The sequence below is a fragment of the Garra rufa genome, chromosome 20 (genome assembly GCF_049309525.1).
Source record: "Garra rufa chromosome 20, GarRuf1.0, whole genome shotgun sequence".
Taxonomy (NCBI): Eukaryota; Metazoa; Chordata; class Actinopteri; order Cypriniformes; family Cyprinidae; genus Garra; species Garra rufa.
In genome coordinates this window covers 21,575,525-21,591,600 of record NC_133380.1, presented here as the reverse complement: position 1 = coordinate 21,591,600, position 16,076 = coordinate 21,575,525, and the positions used below count along the sequence as shown (strand labels likewise).

General features: G+C 37.3%; 2 protein-coding genes across 2 annotated transcripts in view; one reads left to right on the top strand and one right to left on the bottom strand.

Moving 5' to 3' along the window:
- The window catches only part of atxn7 (ataxin 7), a 55,376-nt gene extending 50,950 nt beyond the window's left edge, over positions 1 to 4,426 (bottom strand). The window contains exons 1-2 of the mRNA XM_073826056.1: positions 4,291 to 4,426; positions 2,478 to 2,573 (exon numbers count right to left, since the gene is read on the bottom strand). The gene's annotated coding sequence lies outside the window, so the exon portion shown is untranslated. The remainder of the gene's footprint in view (positions 1 to 2,477; positions 2,574 to 4,290) is intronic.
- Positions 4,427 to 7,211: 2,785 nt separating this feature from the next.
- Positions 7,212 to 9,984, top strand: thoc7 (THO complex 7). The gene is made up of 8 exons (XM_073826216.1): positions 7,212 to 7,251; positions 7,796 to 7,916; positions 8,035 to 8,162; positions 8,255 to 8,341; positions 8,427 to 8,484; positions 8,659 to 8,725; positions 9,347 to 9,416; positions 9,786 to 9,984. Exons 1-8 carry the CDS (start codon positions 7,233 to 7,235, stop codon positions 9,842 to 9,844), a joined length of 609 nt encoding a protein of 202 aa, XP_073682317.1. The 5' UTR covers positions 7,212 to 7,232; the 3' UTR covers positions 9,845 to 9,984.
- The last annotated feature ends 6,092 nt before the right edge of the window (positions 9,985 to 16,076 follow it).

Below are 16,076 nucleotides of genomic sequence, written 5' to 3'. Positions count from 1 at the left end.
GCATTCAAAACTTAGTCTGTAACTTCTGCCAAAAAGGATCAACAATTTTGATGCATTTTGACCCTGCACTTCAGCTTCTCATCAAACTTTCTGTCCAATCAAATGCTCTCTGGAATCCGACGTGTCCCGCCCCCTACACTATAAACAGATGCTAAAGCTGTGACTAAAATCGGTCACTTGTTCACAAAATTAGTATTTTCTGTACAGTGAATGGCACATAGTGCACTATATAGGGGATAGGGAACGATTCAGAAAGTGTAAATATGCTTTTCCATTTTGCAAAAGAATTCTGAAATCGCCGCAGCGCACACACAGTCTGTTCTGGTCCAGAGACAAGATAACACGGAGCGGATCATATGCGCGAGTCAGCCCAGACCACAAAATGTATCGCATCCATTTGAATTCTACAAAAATTGGTGTATTTTACAGCAATATGGATGCGATTGTGGCTGTCATACACTGTCAAATGCAGCTTTACAGAGCTCAACGGCTCTGGCCCAAGCTGTGATATACGAAACGCTATTAGGTATTTAAAAAAGGGGGGCGCTTGATATGTCCCGCCCTGTCTTTCTGTTTCAGTTAAACACATAGAATAATGCTGCATGATTCAAAGCACCTTTAAAGTTTAACGTCTTAAAGGAGTAGTTCACTTTCAGAACAAAAAATTACAGATAATGTACTCATCAGTCGTAAAGAAATGATGTTTTTTGAAGAAAACATTTCAGGATTTCTCTCCATATAATGGACTTCTATGGTGCCCGCAAGTTTAAACTTCCAAGATGCTGTTTAAATGCAGCTTCAAAGGGCTCTAAATGATCCCAGCCGAGGATAAAGGGTCTTATCTAGCGAAACGATCAGTTATTTTCTAAAACATTTACAATTTATATACTTTTTAATCTCTACACGGAGTACACACAGAGCTAGACAAGACGAGCATTTGAGGTTATTTTTTTTATTTTTTTTGGAAAATAACCCATCGTTTTGCTATTTAAGACCCTTGTTTTTTCGGCTGTAATCGTTTAGAGCCCTTTGAAGCTGCATTTTGGAAGTTCAAACTGGGGGGCACCATAGAAGTCCATTATATGGATAGAAATCCTGAAATGTGTTCCTCAAAAAAGCATCATTTCCTTACAACTGAAGAAAGAAAGACATGAACATCTTGGATGACAAGGGGGTGAGTACATTATCTGTAAATTTTTGTTCTGAAAGTGAACTACTCCTTTAATGGTGGATTCTTTTCTTACAAACATGCAGCTTTTTGCTTCAGAAAAACATTCAATGATGTATTAGAATCTCTTGTTCTGACGGCACTCATTCACTGCAGAGGATCCACTGGTAAACAAGTGAGCAAGCTCAAGTTATCCAAATCTGATCTGATGAAGAAACAAATTTGGATGGCCGGAGGGTGAATACATTTTTAGCAAATTTTCATTGTGGGTGAACCTACAAATACCCACAATCGACTAAATGTTTTGAAACTCCTAAATTAAAGGGATAGTTGACCCAAAAATGAAAATTTGATGTTTATCTGCTTACCCCCAGGGCATCCAAGATGTAGGTGACTTTGTTTCCTCAGTAGAACACAAACAAAGATTTTTAACTCAATCCGCAGTCTGTCAGTCATATAATGGTAGTCAATTGGATCCACAGCTTTGAGAGTCAAAAAACATGCACAGACAAAACCAAATTAAACCCTGTGGCTCGTGACGATACATTGAGGTCTTAACACACAAAACATCGTCTGTGCATGAAACTGAACAGTATTTATATCATTTTAACCTCTGATCCAACTGTCCTGAGTGCGTTTACAACAGTCGGCGGGTGATGAAAAGCAAGCAACCACAACTTCAGTCGATCAGGCTCAAAAGTTGGGAGTCGGTGAAAAGTCAACACGTAAAGAAAACGTAATCCTTTAGTTTTTAATCGGTTGCAACAAACAGGATAAGCACAAGTAATTACCATTTTGAGTAGCCGTCGTACCCACAATCTCTCTGTGTAAACAATGACTGACGTATACGCGTGACAGATCGCTTCCGCACATGCATCTACTATGGCAGAGCACGTTGACACATCACGCAACGACTGTTGTGATCGCGCTCAGGACAGTTGGACATTGCAGTAGATCAGAGGTAAAAAAATGGTATAAATACTGTTCAGTTTCTTGCACAGACTGATTGTTTCGCGTCTTCAGACCTCAATGTATCGCCACGAGCCACAGGGTTTAATTTGGTTTTGTCTGTTTTTTTGACTCTCAAAGCTGTGTTTCCCATTGACTGCCATGATATGACTGACAAACGGTTTGAATTAAAAACTTTGTTAATGTTCTACTGAAGAAACCTACATCTTGGATTCCCAGAAAAACATCATTTTCATTTTTGGGTGAACCATCCCTTTAATCCAACATGCCCTTAGCTTTGATAAAATAAAAAAAAATATTACGTTCATCATTTCATTTTTGACATAACATTATCTCATACCTTGTCAAAAGTAAAAATTGGAACAAAACTGGTCAAGTCAGTAGATCCTCATCAGCTATGGTGATTCCAGACTGCCACACAAGCTGGTGAGGGAATCTGCAGAAAGGAAACAGATTAAGGGCCAGCTGATTATTTTAATGCTTAGCGTATAATAATCGCAGTTTAGAGAATTAGTCATTTGTTTTTAGACAGTGGAGCCTTCACGACCTAAGGCCTGTGGCTTTCTTCTCTACAGTTTCTTGCTAGCTGAAGATCTACTTATGGAGGAGCCCGTCGCTACATAGTAATCCAATCCAATAACGACTATCCCTGGCTAACCATCTGAGAGCCCTTCAGTTGACAGTCTGATAATCCGTCTCAGGGATATAAGAAGCCAGTGAAAACGTTTTGACTTTCTAACATATGCAATAATGAATAACTTATGATTGACATGAAAGTAATTTTTTAAAACAATGAGGAAATAACAGATATACATGGACAGCATCACTCTGATGTTAATTGGATGACTAATAGCCTCTTGTTTGTTTGAATGGAAAGTGATGAGTGCATTACACATCAAGTGTAGGTATGATTATTTATGACTTATGATGAGATGTTCTTTTGTGGTGTCAAAGATTTACCCTTTAGTCTGTATACCAATCTACAGAACTATATAACTAAGCATTTCAGTTTTTAACACAAACACCCACTCTTGGTCAAGACCTTACAGGGGGTGCATAGAGTAGTTAAACTCAAAACAATTAATATTCTATATTTAGCATGCACAGCTGAAGCCATGACGTACAAAGCTTGTTTATTATAATATCGCTGAAGTACCGTGCAAAACAGCACGAGACGTGAGATTTTAATTTGAAGAAATAGTCAAACTGTTGCTGAAAACTATACAGTCAATCATAAATTATTCAGACACCAGATATAATTTTTGATATTTTTTTACTAGCGGGTGGAGGAAACTATAATTCATTTATGTAAGCGAGGATAGCAAAATAAAGTAAACTGTGACATATTATACCCAGAAATTCTTCATAAAGTGGACTTATCGGTAAACTTGATAAAAAAAAGTTGTTACATACCTTTCTATCAAAGTTATCTGACCTTATCAAGATGAATTTGTTCTGACACAGTTTAACTCTTGAGTCGTATTTTAGTAATACTGTGAGAAATGTTGAAGGTGTCTTTAAAACATTTAGGAACTAGCCAAAAATAAATCACAAAACTGCATCATAATCCATGTCTAGAAGAAAAAAAAACACTTTAAAACAAAAGAAGATTATGGAAAAGGAATGTAAACACTTCTGATTTTCCCCTTGTCACTGATTCCCCCTTTGTGTAAAGTTTAATTTTTAAGTTTGAGAGCCATGAGCCATTGTCAAATGTTATGTCCTTGAAGTTTTAAAAGTGTTTAATGCTTATGTTTTCTAATTAAAACCCCTCGCGAGACTCATTCATTTCTAGCGCTGTCCACTTGTTTGCATCCAGTGGGTAACTTGAAATGAGCAAGTGCACTTGGGAAAGTGAAAGCAATAATGGCAAGATCCACCAGCCATTAGAATGGCTCCTACAACAACTTTTCTGTAGGGACTAAACATAGCGGGTTTGTCAGAGAGCGAAATGAACAAAGTAAACTTGAGTATTACGTCACCAAAATAAAATGTTACACACATAAGAGGGGGAGGGGGACGGCAGCAGGTTTAGCTTCCTCGCTAACTGAGCAGCTGAAGCCAGCCATTGGTGGCACTGCTGTAGCATGCAACTGGCTAACTGGCAGAACAGACATTAGCAGCTGATCTCGATGTCATCATTGTTCTCTTACCAATGCCCTGGACTTCAGAGGTCCCGGTTGAGCTCCAGAGAGAACAAAGGCGCAGGCTTTAGGGTGTATTGAAAATGAAGATCAGTTCAAAGAGCGAGTGCAGTGCTCAGTGACTGTGGAGGTCTTCACCAGGTGCTTCCATGTCTGTTTACCAGGCAGCATTCTGGGACAAGAACGTCACTGACTGACTCCAGCAGCACGCATGCACCGAGAACGCCTGTCACTGGACAGTATGGTGGTGTGTCAAAAACCAGCGAGCTGCCTGTCTAGACAGCATTTCTGGGCGTCGTACGCGCTCTGGTGACGCTCCAATGCATTTTTGTGAGTCATTTGCGCGGTTGGGACGCTTTCACAACAGCTTTTCCAGCGTCCCAGACGCGCCCTCGGTGGTCAAATAAGCTGTCTAGGTAGGCAGCTCAACGAGTTTTGAAACACAGCCTGCTACTGCACTTCGCTATAACGCTTTTACATTCATATGGAGAACTAAAAACACACTAATCAGAGCCTCACGCAGCCGACACAACTTTGAAATGACTTTGGCGATATAATAATGAGAAAAACCTTGACGTTACGGGATATGCTGTAGCGATTTGTGAATCATTTGAGTCGGATCTTTTCCATGAATAAGTTGAACCGGTTCACTAAATCGACTCGACTCACTCGTTAAGAAGAGAACCTTTCCAATATGTCCAAGTCGTAATAAGTCAAGAACTGACGAGTGACTGAGCTAATAAGAGTATAATTACATTTCTTGATGTAAATGCATATTTTATTGATGTTCTTAATTACTTTATGTTTTAATGAGCTGAATCATGGCTACGATAAACTGAACTTATGTTATGGAGAAAAAGAAAGGCTGAATATTTTTTTTTTTAAATAGTTCTTTAAAGAGACAGTTCACACAAAAATGAAAATTCTATCATTAGGCTAATTACTCACCCTCAAGTGTTTCCAAACCCATAAAACCTTTGTTTATCTTCGGAACACAGATGAAGTTATTTTTTTATGAAGTCCAAGAGCTTTCTGACCCTAAACGGCAATGCAACTGAAATGTTTTAAGGCCCAGAAACGTAGTAAGGACATTGTTAAAACAGTCCATGTGACACCAGTGGTTCAACAGTAATTCTACAAAGCTACAAGAATACTTTTTGTGTGCAAAGAAAACTAAAACAACAACTTTATTCAACCATACTTCTCCTCCAAATCACGTCTTCCGCTATTGCCAAGAGTATGCGTCGTGGTATTTTCAATAATGGAGGACTATGTAATTTGAAGAAGAATTGTTGAATTAAGTCGTTATTTTTGTTTTCTTTGCGCAGGTCTTATGGGTTGGAACAACATAAGGGTCAGTAATTAATGACAGAATTTTCTTTTTTGGTTGAACTATCCCTTTAAAATGATCTAATTTGAATGAACCGATTCGTGAACTTTCGACCATTATACAACCACAACTGAATTTATAGGCTACAGCAAGTCATAAGAGTGGTTCGAACTCTTGAAAGAGTCATTTGCGCACAATTTTGAAATGACTTTGACTATATTTGGTCGAGATAAAACTATTTAAAAATATGGAATCTGAAAAAAAATTGGCTTTAAAATGACCCAAATTATCTTACTAATCAAAAACAAAGTTTTGATAAATTTACGGTAGAAAATGTAGCCTACTAAATATCTTCACAGAACATGATGCTATGCTACAAATACACTGTGCTACTTAAAGGAGTAGTTCACTTTCAGAACCAAAATTTACAGATAATGTACTCACCCCCTTGTCATCCAAGATGTTCGTGTCTTTCTTTCTTCAGTCATAAAGAAATTATGTTTTTTTTAAATAAAACATTCCAGGATTTCTCTCCATATAATGGACTTCTATGGTCCCCTCCCCCGAGTTTGAACTTCCAAAATGGAGCTTCAAAGGGCTCTAAACAATCCCAGCCGAGGAAAGAAAGGTCTTATCTAGCAAAACGATTGGGTTATTTTCTAAAAAAAATTACAATTTATATACTTTTGAACCTCAAATGCTCATCTTGTCTAGCTCGGCAAGACGAGCGTTTGACTTTGAGATTAAGAAGTATATAAGGTGTAAATGTTTTTAGAAAATAACGGATCATTTCGCTAGATAAGACCCTTCTTCCTCGGCTGGGATTTGTTAGAGCCCTTTGAAACTGCATTTAAACTGCATTTTGGAAGCTCAAACTGGGGGGCACCATAGAAGTCCATTATATGGAGAGAAATCCTAAAATGTTTTCCTCAAAAAAGACAATTTCTTTACAACTGAAGAAAGAAAGACATGAACATCTTGGATGACAAGGGAGTGAATACATTATCTGTAAAATTTTGTTCTTAAAGTTAACTACTCCTTTAAGACTGGTTTTGTGGTCCAGGGTCACATAGATCCAAGACCGCTGAGTAAATGAACTATAGTAAGAGTAGACGTACTAAAACGTGTGAACATGACAAACAATCTTTGTCAATAAGTTATATTATTTATTATGTGAATTCATATTATATTTATGCTTAATGGCTTTCATGTTGAATGTTTTATACGCTGAATTATAGCTACAACAAACTATTGCGTAAATAAATTGCTAAATCGTTTATGAAACGATTCTTTAAAACGAACTGTTCTAAAGAACCGATTCTCTGAAATGATTCGGATTTCCACTGTCAAAAACTGCTGAACTGCCTACACATACAGCATTTCTGAAAGTCACACGAATAGTTCAAACGTTTTAAAGTAATTAACCCACAGCTTTTAAATGTCTTGAATAATGATGAAACAAAACCTTTCAGTTAAAAAAAAAATGCTGTCATTCGTGCGGTGGGGTCGGCGGGTTCGGCTCATTTGCTTCGCAACAGAGGCGGGGCTCTGGTGCCCTGTTGTTGTCCGTACGCGCATGTCAATAAAGTTTTTTCGAGTAGTCCAGTTAGCCTAGTGGAGAATGGGTAGCATCACTGATGGTAAGGATTTCTTTGTTTTATAGTATATTTAGTTTATGTTTGCTATATTTATGTGGCGAAACAGTCTAATTTATTACAACGGCGCCAGACTATGTGTTTTTGTAAACTTTTGTAAAGGAATTGTAAAATGAGATAAATATGAGGAATGATAGCTTGTTAGCCATGTGATATGCTAAAACTGATGTACTAAAACACATGAAATATTGCAGAAATTTGTATGTACATCTCTACGATGACATTCTACTAAAATTAGTGATAATTTGGAAGGGCAATGTATAGATATGTAACGTTTTTAGAAATATTTTAAAAATACACGTAGAATCATGTATGTGTGTATATATATATATATATATATATATATACATGTATATATATATATATGTATATATATATATATGTGTGTGTGTGTGACTTTCTGTTTTTTTGATCCACAACAGTCAGCAATGTGGTCATTGGGCATTTTATGTGACATTGGGATGCTACATCAATGTGTAGTTACCTTTAACAATACTTCTTTAAATGGTATCTGTGTCTTTTTTCACAGATGAAGTTATTCGGAAGCGTCTTCTTATCGACGGAGATGGAGCTGGAGACGATAGGCGCATTAATGTGCTTATGAAGAGCTTTACAAAATGGTGCCATTCCAGTTTCTCACAAGAGGAAGGGTAATACAAACTATTATAATTTATCTGTCATATTCCGTATAATGTGCCTTATTCCACTGATTGGTTACCGTAGCCTTATGTATAATAATAACTTGCATGCTTGTCTCTGTCACTACAGGCTCTCGCAGTATCAGAGGATGTTGACATCTTTGGCACAGTGTGAATTCTCCATGGGGAAAACCCTGCTTGTGTACGACATGAACCTGAAAGAAATGGAGAATTATGAAGAAATCTATGCAGATATTGGTAAGACCTTGGGTTGATGTGTCTGTGTGACTTTATCACTACCATTTGTTAAGTTGCTTACTAAAATATTTATGTTTTTCTTTTCAATACAGAGAAAAGTATAACATCAGCCCATGACAAAATTGCAGAGTGCAAAAAGGAAATCCAGAGAGCGAAAAGGATACGGAAAAACCGCCAAGGTTCAGGACAGCTCCTGACATTTTGTACTTTTATTGTTTTCTATTTGGTTTTATCACTAAAAATATTGAACTTTCTCATTTATAGAGTATGATGCTTTGGCTAGAGTTATCAAACAACATCCAGACAGACATGAGACCTTAAAGTAAGTTTTAAATTCATGTATTAACATTTCATTTATCACCTGGTTAAGTGTATATTAAATCAGTAGTCTACGTATCCTTTAAATAAAATGACAAACAGGACACCCTACAGCAGGGATGCATATAGACCCACCAGCTATTGTGTTTAAGCTGTTTTTGTAATCTTAATTCTGCAGGCAGCTTGAGGCTTTAGACAAAGAGCTTCAGCAGCTTTCACACATTAAAGAAAATGTAGAGGACAAGGTAAGGGAATGTGGTAATTCTTAAAGGGTTACTCCAACCCTAAATGAAAATGTTGTCATTAATCACTTACCCCCATGTCGTTCCAAACCCGTGAAACCTTTGTTCGTTTTCAGAACACAATTTAAGATATTTTGGATGAAAACCGGGAGGTTTGAGACCATCCCATTGACTGTTAAATAAATAACACCGTCAGGCCCAGAAAAGTATGAAAGATGTCGTAAAAAAGTCCATCTGCATCAGTGGTTTAACCATAATTTTTTACGAAGCTTCAAAAATACTTTTTATACACAAAGAAAACAAAAATAACAACTTTATTCAACAATTCGTTTCCTCCGCGCCATTTTAGAGAATATCCCCTGGACGCAAACGGCATATGCTGTTGTCTGTCAGCTGCGTCACGCGGATACGCTGTTTTAGTTCGAATCAAAGCGTGATTAAACGTAGAAAACGTATCCGCGCTACGCAGCTGACAGAGAAAAGCTTAGCTTTTACGGGTTTGGAACGGCATGGAGGCACGTAATTAATGACAGTTTTAATTTTGGGGTGGAGTATCCCTTTAGTGATTTTTTTTTTAAATGCACTTAAATATTTACTCTGATCGTTTTCTTATTTCATGTTCAGTTGGAACTTCGTAAGAAGCAGTTTCATGTCCTTCTTACCACCATTCAGGAACTTCAACAGACTTTGGACAGTAAGTATTGTAACTGAATAAAGGGACACAGATGTATACTGGTCCTGAACTGCTTTGCAGTTGCTAACAGTTTTCACTGGCGTTGCTCGCGGCTGAAGTTGAGAATTTTTCAACTTCTGCCGCGAGCAACGCCAGTGAAGTGCCGCCGACGGAAAGCGTCAGCCAATCAGGATCGCTCTATGCAAATACAATAGCCAGGCGGCAGCCAATCACGTACCTGTCTAATTTCATTGGCTGACGCTGCTATGACCATGGCGTCAAGCGTTGACGCTGCCGCCCCGTGTGAACACACCGTTAGTTTTAGTTCTGATCAGGTTGTAATCATCTGCCTGATTTATGGTCTAAATTTGTGTTTGGTCAACTTTGTAGATGATGAGAAGATGGACAGTGATGATACCCAGGAGAGCCCGATGGAAAATGGAGACTAGACTAACATTTTTTCCAGCTTTTCTGAAGATGTACCTATTATCCTGTTGTTTTTAGTTTTTATTTTTCATAAACTTTCATTTTAGTTGCTTTTTTGATGTTGGTGATGTACAGAATTAAAGTGATTTCTTTACAAACTGAATCTAAGTTGCTTGATTTTTAGCATATGGCCACTTGTGAAGGCACTTAGGTGTGTTGTGAGCACAACATAAGATATCTTTAAACAAATACTGTATGCTTAGTAATTGTATACTGCACCCTTTAATCTAAAAGCGTCATAAACCATATTACTTGTACTGTGACTTAAATGGCATAGTTCAAAGGGAATGTTATAAACATCTTCAAAATGCCGAAGACTCCTATTATCTTACATTTAAGGTACATGTTCAGACCAAAATGAATTAGTTTGGAGATACAACATAAAAATAGTAAACTATGGAATTTTGTCCATGCTGTAAAATGAATATTTTCACCTAACAGTTTGTTTTTAGGAGAGTTTCAAGCCTCTCTCATAAATGTAATGTAATTAACTTACTTATACTTTACTAAATATAACAAAACATTAAACCTCGAAAGCATTTATCAAAGTAAGAGCAGAACAAGCAAAATACTTCACAGGAAGAAATTTGTTCACGAGTAAAATACATTTTATGCTTGCCCCTGAAACCAGCAGATGTCGCTGTTGCTACAATGTTGAACATGACTCACTGAAATCACACGACTGAAGTATTAGAGTCTTTATCTCATCTATCAGTGGTGTGTGTGACAGTGTGCAGTCGTGTTCTGATATGAGAAGGCAGGGGTTTTTCTTTTTTTAAATCTAGATGTCAGTGTCTTTTACATTAAAGCCAAGTATGAATCTCATCAAGTTGTGTTTTTAAGCAATTTACATTTATTCCAAAATAACTCAAGGCAGTAACAATTTAAACATATTTTGTTCGAGAACGTATCCAGCTATTGTTTTTAATAGTTGATTTTTTTTCTTTCGGATCATCAGTCTCCAAAGCTGTGTAAATATTGGTCACAAACACAAAGATTTACTTTAAAGCAGAAGTCCGGTGTGATGGTGACCTAAAGTGTGTTGAATCATGATTAGGGTTACCATATTCTGAGAATCCAAAAAGAGGACACCCTCCCCAGGATTCAACCCCCCCTTTATTGGCAACAGACACATACTGCCCTCCCAAGGCAAAGTGCAGTAACTACGCATTTGGTCAAAATTGAGGCTTAAAATGGACTTTGTGAAAACTGTTTTGTCTTGTGGCAAAGTCTCCTGATCAATTTTGTCCCAAAGAAACGAGAGTGTTTCCGAGCAAGCGTGTTTGACTAGCTGGCCTAAAAACTTTAAAGGCATTTGTCTCTGTTTCAGTGTTGGTGTAGTTACTGCACTTTGCCTTTGGAGGGCAGCATAGGTGCAGATTGTGCACAATGCTTCCCATTTATCACGACCACGAATGAACATCGGGTATTTTTTTTTTTGCAATTCGTCTGTGAAACTACATTTGCGTTTCGGCATGTTAGTGACACACAGCTCTTGCAGCGCAGCTCCTCGTTTGTTTTGTTTTGACAACTGGGTCTTTCACGTCATCAGACAGGTACCTCAGAATAATGCCGGTGGGCAGTGGCTGCATTTAAAGTGTTGAATTAATGACGGTCAGTGAAATGAGGTAAAAAACCCGGACATTTTATGATATTTTACAAAATCCCCCCAGACATAATTTTATAGCCAAAAAGGAGGACATGTCCGGGTAAAAGAGGACGTATGGTCCCCTAATCATGATACCGAGTGTGAACTTACCTTTCAAAGCTCATCTCGGCTTGTCCACTGCAGTCCGAAGTCTGGCGTTAGTTAGCCGATGCTAACAACAGGTTGTCAATGAGGGTGAATAGGGCAGGAAGGAAACTACAACCTGATAAGTTGATAACCCGATAAATTCCTTCCTGCTCGTCACTCGTGACTAAATTCAAGATGGCGGTGACCGGTAATTTTACTAAGGGGAGTGTCTGTATAAATCTTCTTGTAAATAAACTAGTGCTTTCAAAGTTCTCAATGTCTCGTTTTAAATGTCAGGGCCCTTGGAAGTCTACCAATGAAGTGTGGCGCTACTTTGTGCCTCGTAAATGGTGTAAAACAGTGATTTATTTACATGGCTAGTCCGACACCCTCATTGACAACCTGTTGTTAGCATCGGCTAACTAACGCCAGATTTCGGACTGCAGTGGACAAGCCGAGATGAGCTATGAAGGGTAAGTTCACACTCGGTATCATGATTCAACACACTTTAGGTCAATATCACACCGGACTTCTCCTTTAAATTTCACCAAGCTTATTACTCACTAAAAACTTCCACAGATCATGTTTTCGTGCCATTTGAAGTCTCTTTGACTTAACAAAGTGGTTATAATTAAGTGTGTGAGTTTTCATTTTAAAACGCTCTCCGTCCAGTACCACTTTCCAAGCGTTTTCCAAAAGTTTCTCATCCACACTGAAACGTAGGAAAACATCAAAGTCGCCTTACTGCGCATGCGTAAAGCCTCCAAAATCATACAGATAATCTATCTATCTAATACTTATTAGAATCTACTTTAAGTATTGATGGCATGGGTTAAATGCTCAGAACCACACAATCTCCCTCATAAACGGAAGGTCAGCGTGAGCAGATCTTGCAGGAGGACTCTGAAGCGCAGTATGTGAGTGAGTCTGATGTCTTAAGACGTGCAGTGAGGGAACAGTGTGGACACTGAGGCTGTTTTTATACTGTGCAGATGTACTCTGCATCTCTGACAGAAGATCAGAAGTGACGTATTGTCCAACAGTGGAGAAAGAGCTGTGTTGTTGTTGTCATTCACGGAGCTCACACTTAAAGACAGAAGGGTAGAGTGCAGTCACTTTATCAACTAGAAGAAATACAAATATAAAATCATACGGCATGTTTTAACTTTAAGGTCAGGTTTAGATGTTTTAAATAAAATTAGGCCCAACAAATGATTAATATAAATATATACTGTACTTTTTGCTTGCTTTTTGTATTCTAATAGCATGTTAAAGGAAAGGTCATCCTTTCTGGCCTTTCTGGCCTTTCTGTCAGTTTGGGGTTGTTTTAATCAGCAGTGTAGTGGTTCACACTGACAGACAACACATGCACTGAGGTTATTTGTGCTGTGCCCTCAAATCAGATTGTCTGCCACAAAGCAAATCTAATGTGACTACAACTGCACTTGAGGAATGAGAGGATACTTACAAAAATCACAAATGTCCTTATTTACCAATTGAATCAAAGCTAATAATATTCAAGGATCTATGAAAAACTAGTATTTTTAAGGGTTAAAAACAAGGTCACATTTGGCATAATTGATCACAGCATCATCAGAATGACTTTTACCCCTCCAAATAAGTGATATTGGGTTTATCTAAGCAAAATTGGCAAGATAAATAGGTTTTAGGACTAGTTAGGAATGCATACTAGATTTGTATTTATTTGTGTATATTCTTACATTTTTCGGAACAATGAAAAATAGAACAGACAAAACTATTTTATAGAGGGCATTGTATACTGGGCATGATTCAATTAGTCACGCTATAATTAATACTGTCATTTTGTGACATTTTGTACATGAACACCAGAATCACTGGATGGAAATATTAATTACTGTCACACACACCATTTTTTGCTATTTTATTAAAACATTTCAGAGGTAAATCAATAACAATTACAATTTTAACAATATTTCAAGTGTAATTTATGAGATTTGTTGTATTTTGAATTAAAATTTTCTTTGTAAAAGACAAGAAGTTGATGATACTACTTTCAAAGTTAAGGATTCATTAGTTTGAATATTCATTGATCCAAACACTATCATAACATCTTAGTTGATTATTCAATATACTTTATTTTTGATAAAACATCTTACGTTTCGGTCGTGACAGCACGTTTTGGTAGAGACCACATCACATTACAGATTTTTTTTGGTCATGAATGTTACGGTAGTGACATTTTTATGGATGACACCCAAAAAACCAAAGATGTCACCACCGAAACTTCACCAAATGTTTCAGTCGTGACTGTTACAGTAGTGACAATTTTATGGGATGACACCCAAAAAACAAAAAGATGCCACTACTAAAACTTCACCCAATGTTGTAGTCATGATAACACCCCAAAAAACAAAGATGTCACTACCGAAACTTCACCAAATGTTTTAGTCATGACTGTTACAGTAGTGACAACTTTAGGGTATGACACCCAAAAATCCAAAGATGTCACTACCGAAACTTCACTAAGCTTTTGGTCATGACTGTTACGGTAGTGACAATGTTATGGGATGGCACCCAAAACAACAAAGGCGTCACTATCGAAACTTTACCAAATGTTTCAGTCGTGACTGTTACAGTAGTGACAAAATTATGGGATGACACCCAAAAAAACAAAAAAATTTAAGTACCAAAACTTCACCAAGCTTTTGGTCGCGACTGTTACAGTAGTGAAAATTTTATGGGATGACATCCAAAAATCCAAAGATGTCACTACCGAAACTTCACTAAGTTTTCGGTCATGACTGTTACGGTAGTGACAATGTTATCGGATGACACCCAAAACAACAAAGACGTCACTACCGAAACTTCACGAAATGTTTTGGTCGTGACTGTTATGGTAGTGACAACTTTATGGGATGACAACCAAAAAACAAAAAGATGCCACTACTAAAACTTCACCCAATGTTTCAGTCATGATAACACCCCAAAAAACTAAAGATGTCACCACCGAAACTTCCCCAAATGTTTTGGTTGTGACTGTTATAGTAGTCACAACTTTAGGGGATGACACCCAAAAAACAAAAAGATGCCACTACTAAAACTTCACCCAATGTTTCAGTCATGATAACACCCCAAAAATCCAAAGATGTCACCACCGAAACTTCACTAAGTTTTCGGTCATGACTGTTACGGTAGTGACAATGTTATCGGATGACACCCAAAACAACAAAGACGTCACTACCGAAACTTCACGAAATGTTTCGGCCGTGACTGTTTCGGTATTGACAATTTTATTGGATAACACCCCAAAAAAAACAAATATGTCACCACCGAAACTTCCCCAAATGTTTTGGTCGTGACTGTTATGGTAGTGACAACTTTATGGGATGACAACCAAAAAACAAAAAGATGCCACTACTAAAACTTCACCCAATGTTTCAGTCATGATAACACCCCAAAAAACTAAAGATGTCACCACCGAAACTTCACCAAATGTTTTGGTTGTGACTGTTATGGTAGTCACAACTTTAGGGGATGACACCCAAAAAACAAAAAAAATGTAACAACTGAAACTTCACCAAGCTTTCAGTCGTGACTGTTACAGTAGTGAAAATTTTATGGGATGACACCCAAAAATCCAAAGATGTCACCACCGAAACTTCACTAAGCTTTCGGTCATGACTGTTTCAGTAGTGATAGTTTTTTGGAATGTCACCCAAAAAAACAAAAAAAGAAGTCACTATCAAAACTTTACCAAATGTTTCAGTTGTGACTGTTACAGTAGTGACAATATTATGGGATGACACCCAAAAAAAAAAAAAAAAAAAAATTAACTACCAAAACTTCACCAAGCTTTTGGTCGCGACTGTTACAGTAGTGAAAATTTTATGGGATGACACCCAAAAATCCAAAGATGTCACCACCGAAACTTCACTAAGCTTTCGGTCATGACTTTTACGGTAGTGACAATGTTATCGGATGACACCCAAAACAACAAAGACGTCACTACCGAAACTTCACGAAATGTTTCGGCCGTGACTGTTTCGGTATTGACAATTTTATGGGATAACACCCCCAAAAAACTAAGATGTCACTCCCAAAACTTTACCAAATGTTTTGGTCGTGACTATTTCGGTACTGAGAATTTTTGATACTTTTGAACCTAGCTCAAAGATGCTAATCAGCACATGGCTAGCTAACTCAGTTCTGAACAGTTGTACACACATAAAAATTAAATGTTATGGAATAACCCCCCCAAAAATGGTGTTTAATTACATAAAAAATTATAGTTAAAATTAGTCTCAGCCAAAGGACTTAAACATACACTGTTTCACCTTTTTTACGTAAAGTTTAATAATTTACAAAAAAAATATAAAATAAATAAATATACTTTACAAAATCAAACATTTTGTTTTTTAAAAACAACAATGGAATAAAATGCAAAAATAGTTATATATCATTTTCATAAGTTGAAATGT

What these genes read in the sequence shown, in the direction of transcription:
- thoc7 (XM_073826216.1), top strand. An exon ending in GATACGGAAAAACCGCCAAG is followed by an intron (nt 8,342 to 8,426) that starts GTTCAGGACAGC and finishes TCTCATTTATAG; the next exon opens with AGTATGATGCTTTGGCTAGA. An exon ending in GACAGACATGAGACCTTAAA is followed by an intron (nt 8,485 to 8,658) that starts GTAAGTTTTAAA and finishes TTAATTCTGCAG; the next exon opens with GCAGCTTGAGGCTTTAGACA.